The sequence below is a fragment of the Meriones unguiculatus genome, chromosome 4, assembly GCF_030254825.1.
Source record: "Meriones unguiculatus strain TT.TT164.6M chromosome 4, Bangor_MerUng_6.1, whole genome shotgun sequence".
Classification (NCBI taxonomy): Eukaryota; Metazoa; Chordata; class Mammalia; order Rodentia; family Muridae; genus Meriones; species Meriones unguiculatus.
The window spans coordinates 19211059-19222896 of record NC_083352.1 but is presented as its reverse complement, the minus strand read 5'-3'; the positions used below and the strand labels follow the sequence as shown (position 1 = coordinate 19222896).

General features: G+C 46.4%; 1 protein-coding gene across 2 annotated transcripts in view; it reads left to right on the top strand.

Moving 5' to 3' along the window:
• Window positions 1-50: 50 nt before the first annotated feature.
• The window catches only part of Rab11fip1 (RAB11 family interacting protein 1), a 33723-nt gene continuing 21935 nt past the window's right edge, over window positions 51-11838 (top strand). For both annotated transcript variants that reach the window (XM_021639911.2, XM_021639909.2), the window contains exon 1: window positions 51-497. In XM_021639911.2, coding sequence (XP_021495586.2) covers window positions 121-497 — 377 coding nt within the window. In that variant the 5' untranslated portion in view covers window positions 51-120. The remainder of the gene's footprint in view (window positions 498-11838) is intronic.

The window sequence follows — 11838 nt, the reverse complement described above, 5'->3', positions numbered from 1 at the left end:
AGGGGGCGTGTCGGGGGCGTGGCCGGAAGCCTTAAAGCGGCCCGGGAGCTGGGTGGGCGGTCCACACCGAGGGCAGCGGCTACCTTCTGGCCTCCCAGCCCGGGTGCGGCGTCCGCCACCATGTCCCTAGCTGCCTCAGCGGGCCGGGGGCCGGGGACCATGTGGTCCCCTACCCACGTCCAGGTGACGGTGCTACAGGCGCGGGGCCTGCGGGCCAAGGGTCCCGGGGGCACGAGCGACGCGTACGCGGTGATCCAGGTGGGCAAGGAGAAGTACGCCACGTCCGTGTCGGAGCGCAGCCTGGGCGCGCCCGTGTGGCGCGAGGAGGCCACCTTCGAGCTGCCGCCGCTGCTGTCGTCCGGGGCCGTGCCGGCCGCCGCCGCCACCCTGCAGCTCACCGTCCTGCACCGCGCCTTGCTCGGACTCGATAAGTTCCTGGGCCGAGCCGAGGTGGACCTGCGGGAGCTGCACCGGGACCAGAGCCGCAGGAAGACGCAGTGAGTGGCCGCGGGGCGCTGGGCGTCGAGGGGAGGAAGACCGCGCGATGGGGAAAGAGGCCTTTTGCTCCCTTCGCCAGCAGCCTCACCTAGCCCCAGCCTCTCTTTTGGCTGTCACATCCCAGCTCTCCCAGGCAGTGGGGCCTTTGGAAGGCAGGAGAATACTCAGGGCTCCTAAGAACACACAGCACACCAAGCACTAGGTGAATTTTTGATGAACTGAAACGATACGCAGGTAGGAGAATTCGCATTAGGTTGGGTACGTACGCACTTTAACTCTTGGGGTGCAAGCTCCCCTGTGTATTTTGTTGAGCTTGACGCTTTGAGCTGAGAACCCCTAGGCCAGAGAGCAGGGAAGACTAGTTGGAGGAAAGCCCTAGCATCCCAGAGCTGGAGGATTCCTGGGCTGGTGGCTAGGGGAGGGATGGGGACAATAATGCGGGGGGGGGGGTTGAGGGGGAAGGGGAGACACCAGCCCGCTGATTGCTGATTCTCATTTCCACCCGAATCTACCCCGAAGAATGAATTCTAGATCAGTTTGATGTTTTCCCCGGGGTACGAATTAGTGGGAGGTGATGGTTCCAAGATCTGTCCTTGGCCCAGCAGAAGAGCATTGTTCTCTTTGGAGTTTCGTAAATTCTGTCTCGTCCTAATTCCTGGTAGATGCTACTCTCTAGCCCACCTGTTGCTCTCAGTTGAAGGTTCTGATAGGGCGTTCTAACTGCAGGAAAACCCGGGCAAACCCCAGTTCACTTTAAAGTCCTACAGATTTATCTGTTCCTGTTCACTGGTGTTTGTTTGGAAAGGGCAGCTTAGCCAATGGAACATTTGATTATGTTTATCTTACCTACTAAACAGAGCTTGGAGTCTCCTAGCTGGCTACTTTGCTTGACCTTATAGATGCTAACCCTGTTACCATCTAAACCCTACAGTTTACAAAGCACACCCATCCGTCCCCTCCTTGTTCTTTAGATAAATAGGGTGTTTTAACTTTTCCTTGGGATGGGGCAAAAAGAACCAGAGGAGCTGAATTTTCCAGGCTAGGGTGGATTCATTTTCAGCATGCATATTTACAATTGAAATACCTGATTCGTTCTTTGTGGCCACAGATGAATAGGCATTTCTGAACACAGATTAGAGAGAGAGAGAGAGCCTTGAAATAAAGCTAGATGGGGTATTCCAACCATCCTCTTAGAGGCCTTATCGGTCAAGGGGAAGCCGAAGTTATCCTTATTTTCAATCTTGATTAAATGTCATCTAAGGGGCCTGGGTTGTCAACTGTTGGCTCTTCTTCATCTTGCCCTGTTCCAAGGTGGAACTATCTGTTTCTTATATGACTGTTTCATCCCCTTGCAAGACAGATTGCATCTCCATGCCGGAGATCGGGGTTCCCGAGTCCTAGGTCTGATGTCTACTTGGTCCTGACTCATAGTTGGGTCGCTCTGGCTCTAAACACCCCAGTTTCCCTGTTTATAAATGGAGGATGCTGCCACCCTTAATTGGTGTTGTAAAGGGTTGCTGCTTCCTGGATTAATGAAGCCAGTGTGAAGGTTCAAAAGGTCCTGCTCTGCTGTGTGAGGGATGAAAACCTCCTTAAGCTCTCTCTGATCTCTGTATCCTTTTTCCTCATTTTCTCTACAGTAATCCTAGACCCACATAGTCCCTCCTGTTTCTGTCACATGAGCTGGTTGCCACTTAGTCACAATATTGACTGGCAGGGAAGTTGTGCTTACTTAGTGGGTTTTTATAACCGCCACGGGATGTCTTTGCTTTCCAGCAAGTAGGTGAAACTGCAAAGTTTCCGTCTGTCACTGTCTGGGGCTTTCCTGACCGCTGGGGAACCCATTTAAACCAAGCCTGCCCGATGCCCTGGTCTAACATTTAAGTGTTCTAGTTTGCTGAGAGTTGACGAATAAGGTATGGCGTGAGAGGTGGAAGTTGTAACAGAAACATGTTTGGCTAGAATATTGATTTGAGCTAATGGTTTGATTCCACCTTACATGTTAAAAATCAGAAACAAAAGCTAAAATCTTGGTCTGCTCTGTGTGTGTGTGTATGTATAACAAAACAGTTATTGAACAGAGGGTGATTTTTCTTACTTTCAGACACTTAAATTTGAAGTTCCTTATCATTGTGAGAAACATCTTATTAATTGTTCTCTCGATAAGCCCCTATCTAGCAGATTTGTTTGCAGACAAATCTTTTTATACAAATCATTATACTTTCTATAGTGATTCTAGGTTTGCTGACCTCAAGTTTAATGTGATGACGCACATTTCTAAAGTACCAAGTAGCCTAATAGGGCAGCCTAGTATATATGCACAATACATTTAATACCAAGGAGTATGTGGCCTTCAGTTAGGAAAGCGAGAAAGGAATTGATTCTACTCTTATGCATCTGTTAAAGACCTGAGGATTCAATGGGTATAGGTTGAATAGGAGTGAGTTAGGTACAGTGACAACAGCAGCCATGAATCAGAAGTATGTTCAGGTAAACAATGCATAGGACCCTCAGCTCAGACTTCTAGCCTTATGTAGATTGCTTTAAAACGAAAAAACAGAACAAACTTAAGAGCAATAAAATTTGGGAAATAATCTCTTAAACGTAGATTAAAGTATTTCTTCAGCCGGGAGCTGGAGGGTCACCATGCAAGTAGACACCATAAAACTTAGTATTGCAGTAATCTTCAAGATTTTAAGACAGGGAAGGAATGGGGGGGGGGGTCCATTTCTTCTGTCTGTTAAGACTCATGTGCTTACCTCTAGAAGCATTTGGATAATTTAAGAGATTAGATATTTGGAAAATCTTTAAAAAAAAATAGTGAGGTGCTTAGTTACCAGTGGAAAAATCTGGGTTATTAGAACTAAGAGTTGAGTAAAGTTGTCTTCCTGAGAGACTTAAGTGTGGAGCAATGGCTTACCGGACCAGAGAGGTCTTTAAGTCACAAGTAAGCAATTGGAGGTGTGCTTTTAGCTTCAGGCTTCTTCTGCACATTTAAATTGTTTTATAGCAGGGTGAAAGATTCAAGCAATATTGTTACTAGTTACTTTTTTTTTCTTTCTTTCTTTCTTCCTTGTAATTTCCCTTAAAGATAACAGTGTTGAGCCTTCCTGGACATTCATCTCTTAGCCTGAGAGGTAGAAAGCTGAGCTCCCGGCTCTCTGTAGATGCTGTGATAAACAGCCCTCCCTCGTGTTGGCAATGGAATGAAATGAGCACAGGAGAGCACGGCAGATTGTGACTTCACTTGGTAGACATTCAGTCAGCATAGAGGGAGTTCTGCCTGCTCCACCCCCTTCTCTGAAGTATAACTGTTCTTTCAATGAGTATGATGGTTTTGTTTTGTTTTTTTCTGGCACTAGGAATTGAACCCAGGGCCTAATGCATACCAGGCGAGGGCTCTGCACTCCTGAACTCTATTCCCAACCCTCCAAAATACTTTCTATGTGTGTGTAATGCTTGCGTGCACAGCACGTGCATGAGTGTGCATGTGTATGTGCAAGGGTGTGTGTAGAGGCCAGAGGTTGATATCAGGTGATTTCCTCAAGATTGTCTCCACCTTATGCATTAAGCACTTGAACTCAGTGCTTAGCCAGACAACTTGCTCTGGGGATCCCCCATGCCTGTCTCAGATTGCATGTGGGCCACCACACCTGCCTGACATTTACATGGATGTTGAGGATCAGAACTTGGCTCCTCGGGGTTGGGAGGTGAGCACTTAGCCCATGAAGCCATCTCCCCATCTCCCCATCTCCCCATCTCCCTCCATCTTATCCTGTAAGGTAGAATTTCTGGATGAACCTGATCTCAGTGATTTGCTTGGCCAATAAGCTGCAAGATCCTAACTCTGTTTGAGGGGTTATAGACATCATCTGCTGTGCCTGGTTTTTGCACTGTGCTGAGATCCAAACTTGGGCCCTTATACTTGCATGACAGGCACTTTACCAGCTGGGCCAAAAATACTTTTTAGTCCTGCCCTGTGCTAGATGCTGGGTGTAAAGTACCAGAGAAGCAAGATGCTTGCTTTCAGGAAGTTCAGAGCCTTATTGGGAAGTAGATCTTAAGCAGAGGAACACAAGGAAAAATAATGTTTCATGCTAAATCATGGAGAGGGAAAGAACAAGCTATCAAAAACAAAAGATTAGCACTGGAGAGATGCCTGGCAGTTAAGAACACTGGCTGCTCTTCCAGGGCACCTGGGTTCAATTCCCAGCACCTACATGGCAGCTCCCAGCTGACTGGAACTGCAGCTCCAGGGCATCTGATGCCGCCTTCTGCCCCCTGAGGCTACCGCATGGACATAGTGTTAGTTCACAAGTTGATGCACTAGCCCACTCATAGGTTGTTTAGTCATCTGTGATGTCATCATTGTGCCACCATCAGGGGCCCCAGATAAAAGGGTCCCTGCCTCTTATTTCTCTCTCCTCTTGTTTTCTTGCCCTTGCTGTTTTAGTCTCTCTCCCCTCTCTCTGTCGGGGCACTCCCTTCCTCCCATCTCTCTGTCTGTCTGCCCTTGTGGCTCACTCAGGCCCTAACTCTCTTCTGCTTCCCTTCCCCCCAAATAAACTCTTTCATATAAGATATGTTGTGTGCATGGCATCATTTTAAAAATACTAACACATGGTGCACTTAAATACAGGCACACAAAACACCTGCACACATAAAATAAATAAATCTAAATGAAAACTATGTTTAAAAAAAATGATCAAGAAGAGTATGTTATGAAGAAGGAGGTTGGAAAGCCGACCATGATGGCAGCTGTAGTCCCAACTGTTCAGGAGGTGGAGACAGGAAGACCGCTTGAGCCTGAGAATTCAATGCTAGCCTGGGCTGTATAGCAAGAGCCTACCTCATAAAATAATAATAGGTAAGCCTTTGTTTTATGCTGATGGTGCTGGGGATTAAACCCGGGGCATGCTGCCTGATGCATGCTGGGAATGAGCTGCAACCCCAGCTATGAGTATCAGTGAATAAAACGGCCCCTGAGACATTTCTAAAGAATAAAGAAGACGACAAGGGGGGCTGTGCAAAGGCGCTGAGGCAGGAGCACATAGGAAGCTGGGGGTTATGTAGGGCAAGACTGAATGGAAAGGAATGGCTTAACTTGACCACTGAGTGTTAAAAGCAGATGGATGGTGTGATCCAATTTGTCAGAGATACTGAGTGAAAAGGGATTTGAACCTGGCCAAGTCCGGAATCCCACAGACCAGATGGGAGGCTGCTGCAATAATTAAAGGTGCTACCTTCAGCTGGATTGACGGTTATGGAGCTGGGAAGAAGTGGGTCCCTTCAGAAATATTTTATAGGTTTAGTTGTTCTGCCTCAGGGCAGATTGGCTGTGGTGGGGGCTGGGAGGGAGGGAGGAAATAATAAGATTAAACAAGTAAAATAAGGGAGCTCTGTGTTGAAAGTGAACCAGGAAATAGTTCTTTCTTACTCCAGCAATCACCCTGATACCAGGGTGAGGTCACCATGACAAAGACAACTTTGGGCTGTGCCACCTGTGAGTTGAGTCTTCTGTTGAAATGGGTGACTCTGGCATGGCATGCCATTGGAAGCAGGGTGTGGATGTATGTCTACAGATGCCGACTGTTTTAGTACATGCTGAGTACTGTGTTGGTAATTGTGTGCTCTGCAAAGTTGATGATGTCACAGTTTCAAGGGATACAAGGACCAAGGAAAGGAAAAGCTGATGTTACACGAGAGCAGGGAGAACATCCCTGTACAAAAAAATAAGAGTCTAAGTAAGTGAACCATCCATTTCACATCAGAGAGCGAGTGAGGAAGAGTCTTAGGCCTTTTCCATCTTGCTAAGTTCCCTTCTATCCAAAGACCTTTACAGTGCTTCTGTAGCTACCGTCTGAGGAACAGGTTTATAAGTAGTATCTGATAGGTCATTTGAACTGTAGCTATTAACTTTGAAATGTAATAATTATATTATAAGCAGTACATGTACTTGTAAAAACGCAATCAACTCCAACTTGTAGCTGGTTAGCTACCCATTATACACACACACACACACACACACACACACACACACACATTTTGTGGTGGGAAATGCTACTTCTCCCCTTGGAGGGAGAGCTAGCGCCGACTTCGCTCCAGAAACATTAGGGAAGGAGGTGGAAGAGGGAAAGGATTATAGGAGGCTATTTGATCTTTCATGTTAAAGCAATTGCCAGCATTGCCTTTGGTTCTGGATCTAGCACAGGCCCCTAAACCTCAGGGCCTTTGCACCCAAGCTATGTATTGGCAAGTGGGTCTTCCTCCCCACGAGGTGCCCTGAGTCAGAGTTCATGCCTGAGATGCCTGGCTCCACTGGACCACTTGTCTTGTTTATTGTGCGATCTGGTCATTGTTAAGAGTCAGTGAGTGGCTTACTGACTGAATAGCTGAGATTCCTGCATGGTAGCGGTGGTTTGCATTCAGTTTTTGTTTGGCTAGTTTGGTTAGTTTGTTTGAAACCTGTAGTCCAGTCAGGCCTCGAACTCTCTATCCCCCAACTTCTGCCTACTGAGTGCTAGAATTACAAGAGCATACCTCCACACCAAGCCTAGAGAACCTCTCCCCTCTCCCCCAAGGGAGAAGTGTGTTGATAACCAGGTAGGGAAAGCCAAGGGGCCGTCTCCTGGACGACATGAGGAATGTGCTGTGGAAAGAAGAAAGGCAGTTGTAATTATCTTCCCTGAATGCTGGCCTTTGAGCTACCCCGAAGGGAAGGCATTTATTTACAAGCTGCACCAGAGCAGTACTGGCGATGTGGCTGCCATACACTTTATTTTTTCAGTGCCCTTCTGTGATCAAGGATGTAGCTAACCTTCAGAAGGAACAGAGCCTCCAGAAAGCCTGGCCTAAAAAAGCCTCTTGTTCTCACCAAGAATGGTGTCCGATCTGAAGGGCAGCCTCAGCAGACTGAGTCCCAGGGTATTTATCCAGGGCCTTGACCTCTAATGGTCGGTGCATATGACCTGCCGTTCGCCAAAATGGAACTTTTCGTTTTTACTGATCATTTGTTATTAAGATGTGATTTAAAATAAAATTCTTTGGGCATGTTTTCTTCCTGCTTTGAACTTACGGTGATTACAAGATAAATCACAGATTCTCTGCTCCCTTGCCAGGAGCTCATGGGGGGGATGGTTAACATTCGTCTGTTTACAGGGTGAGGAGGGGACTGAATGTCCTTTGATGTCTGTCACCGGTTTGTTTTCTTTTGTCTTGGCCAAGGCATGGGGTACCAGACTAGGCACTTTCTTTCCCCATCCTTAAACTTGCTTTTTGTGAGGGATCTGTCATTGTCGTGGTGCATTCCTCTGGCAGGCCAGGCGTGATACACTGGTGGTCTTTATACCGAGGTAAGAGCTAAGGTCGCAGGTCTCATCTATAGCATAGTACCGTTTGTGGCTCTCTGAAATATAACCAACTTTGCAGGTGGACAACTGTAGGAACGATAGGCTTCCATGTTGACATGTGAGTTAAGTTTTGTAATTCGTAGAAAGTATTTTCATATGGGCGCTTGAACTTGTACTTTCTGCTTAGAAATACCCTAATCATATGCTGCACTGCACTGCTCAGCTGCATTGCTAATCACAGGAGCCTCTGGTTCCCGTTTCACCCACTGATGGAAAAGCCATAAAGGCCCTGGTGATGGCAATTACATCTCCCAGCAAGTTCCAGAACATATACTTTGATCGTGACGTTTTTAAGGTCTTCCATTAAAAAATAACTTCCTGGAAATTATATAATCCCAGGAAAATAAACTGAAAGTATATAATACTAATTGTGTGGGTGAAAGTAAATGTTTTCCTATGCCTTGAAACACAAGTCCATTGGTACTTATGGTAGATGGGCATGTTTGAGTGTTGGGTAACATAGTTAGAACTATTTATCTTCATGTCAGGAACTTTCTGACTTGGGGCCCACTCTAGCATTCTCAGGTGGCGGGATGTCACGGAGCCATCAGAATTGGCGATGTGAAGATTCTAAGGCTTGTGCCATGTGCAACAAATAAAATTGCCTGTGCGTTCTGATTCTAGCTAAGTAGAACTTACAGCTGTAACAGCAGGCCTGGCTCTAGACGCTTACATCTTCTAAACTTTATGACATCCTTCTGACCCAGGTACCCTCAGCCTTGTTTCAGAGTAGAACCAGGGCAGGGTTCGACAAATTGTCCAAAGTCTCTCAGCTCAGCTCGAAACTGTTAACTGCATAGGGGGAAAACAACAACAGCAAAACAAAACCTTAAAGGAAATGTGTGAAACAGTAGGTGTCAGCTTAGCATGGGATTAAGTGTCTCTTTAAAAGCATACTTGATATTTCACTTTCTTGTAACACGTCTTGTAATATGTGTGTGTGATATGTATGTGTTTGTTTTCCCTTTTGTTTTTCCTTCATTCTCTCTCTCTCTCTCTCTCTCTCTCTGTGTGTGTGTGTATGTGTGTGTGTGTGTGTGTTACAGTGCACATGTAAAGTTCAGAGGACAACTTGAGTCAGTTGGCTCTCTCCTTTTACCACCTGAGCCCCAGGACCTAACTCTGGTCAGCAGGGTTGGCCACAACGATCTTATCTGCTAAGCCATCTCACCTGGCCTCCAAATGGTTCTTCTCCTGCCTGTGTTTTCTTCATGTCACTCACCAGTTCTTAGGATCAAGTTTGGTGGCTCCTAAATAACCTTTTCAGTGCTACTAAAGTGGCCATTTTAGAGGTGAGGGTGAAAACCAGCAGGAGCCGTCCACTGCTCTCGGGACTAGCTCCTCCAGCAGCTAAGAGTGGGTAGGGACTGGCTCAGGGTGGACGGTTAGGCCCTGGTTGCCACCTACCCACCTCATTCCACAGCAGAACTTGCTAAACTGCATAGCTGCTGTAGAGGACACACTGCCAACGTGTCACAAGCCATAAACTTCTCTGTCACTATTGCTCCACACTGCTGCCGTGCTATCCAAGGCAGGAATTTTTTGAACCTCAGAGGCCCACAGTATGGCGTTCTGCCCTATTTATAATCCCGAGGAAGACAATTTCTGAGCTGCTTCATAAAGTGTCCTCATCTAGGAAAGGAATGACTGTCCTGCTTCCAAACACCCTGTGGGGTACTGTTCTGTACCGGTGCCTTCCTTCTGGAGGAGCCTTAGTCCTCAGAGTCTTGATGCTAGGTTTCTATGGTGATGGCACTGACTTTGTGCTACAGCCTGTAGTTGAGATTTGGCCCTAAAAGGGAAGGGGGTAGCGGTGCTGGCCCAGGCTAGACCCAGAGACCCTGCAATGAGCTCAGACATCTAGCCTGCTAGAGCTGGGGGGTCTTCTTGACCTTCCCTTCTCTGGACCCTTCTGGGGTTCAAAGTAGATGCGATGTTTTTATTAGTTTCTCAAGATAGGTGGCTTTGAATTCTGTAGGGTCTTAGGTTAGTTGAGAGCCTTGTTTGTGGTGAAGTTTGTGCGTTCATGGGAGTGTCTTTCACATGGAATATTTTTGCATGCACACAGTGAGGAAGTTTCCAGTAGTTGTCCCAGTGTTTAAAGTTAGAAGTTGGCAGCTAGACCCAGTGGCTACACTTAGTGACTAAAAGTACTTACTACTAAACCCTTCAGTTCCAGGAGCCACTCATCCAACCCCTATAAGGTGTGCTTGCCATGCTGTGATTACGTTCTCTCTCTCCCAGACATACAAAATACATAAACAAATAAAGAAATGTAATTTTCAGATTTTTTTTTTTTAAGGAAAAAAAAAGCAGGCAGCTGCTGTCTCAGTGCAACTAATGCTTTGTTTGTTGGTTTGGTTTGGTTTTGGTTTTAAAAGACAGGGTTTCTCTGCGTAGCTTTGGCTGTCCTTAACTCACTTGGTAGACCAGGCTGATCCCCAACTCAGACATCCACCTACCTTTGCCTCCCCGAGAGCTGGGATTCCAGGCTTGTGCCACTGCGCCCAGCTGTAACTGATGTGTTGTGATGTCTGGCGCCCGCACTTCTCCCTGACTAGAAGCAAACCATGAGTCTCTTCACCCCTCTAACTGCAGTGTGAAGAGTAGAAATATGTTTGCATGAGTTGTTTGTTTTTGTTGTTGTTGTTTTGTTGTTGTTGTTTTTCAAGACAGGGTTTCCCTACGGAGCTCTGGCTGTCCTGGAACTTGCTCTGTAGACCAGGCTAGCCTCCAACTCAGGATTAAAGGTGTGTGCCACCAATGCCCGGCATGCATGGATCTTGAAGACTTGGATTTCTCTCTGTGCGGCTGCCTTCTGGAGTGTGAAGACATGTTGCTCCAGCCACAGAGTGTTGTTCCAGAGGCGTTCCTGGCAGGCCTTTACCCACCCCAGCTTTATGTCTGTGGGGTGCACTGAGAGAGCTCCTGTTTCCCTCACCTGTGGAAGAAGGCCCTGTCTTCCTCAGTGCTCCCTCACAGCTCCCCCCACTTCTTTCTTTTCCCTGTCCCCCAACAAGGACGGGGTCTGTCTCACTGTCTGCCCAAGGCCAGCCTCCATGATCCTCCTGCTTCTATCTCCTGAGTGCTAGGGTTACAAATGTGAGTATTTACCTCCTTGTGGATCCAGGCAGTCCTGATGAGACTTGATAGGCTAGAGTCAGATAGTAGGGGAGGAGGACTTCCCCTTTCACTGGACTAGGGGAGGGGGAGAGGGAGAGGAAGGTGGGAAGATGGGACTGGGAGGAAATGAGAGAGTGGGCTACAATCGGCCATAAAGTAAATAAAATGTAAAAAAAAAAAAAAAAAAGACACATTGTAAGAAACATAAACAATGTTTTATGTGTTTTTAGCTGTTAACATTATTTTGGAACCTTCACCCACCCCATCCCACCCAGCCTCCCCAAAAAAGAACCCCTACATAACCACCACAAGGTAGGTTATTTAGATAACATGTATTTTTCACTTAATAGGAACCCAAATTGTCACTTGGGAGAGTACAAAACTGGTCATTGTTTCTAGGAGATCCTGGGGAGGAGATGGAAAAAGTAAGGGACCAAGTTTCTTATTCTCTGCTATCTCGTGTGACTGGAATTTTTATCCTGTACTTGCTATTATTGTAAAATATTATAGAAGGGCTGGGTATATAGCCCAGTGGTGAAGCTCTTGCCTCAAATACACAAGTCCTTAGGTCCGATCCATACACCATAAACCCACACAGGTTTACACAGCAACCCTCCCCCCCCAAAAAAAAAGTTTCTATGAATTCCCCATTGCTTTCTATAGATTTGGAGGTCTTTTTAATTTCAGAGGACTAGATTTTAATTATAGTAGCAGAATATAAATATTAATTTTGTAAATATAATTACAAATTATAAAGCATATAATAAATTATATACTTTTAAAAGGGATCATTTGACTTTTTAAATTT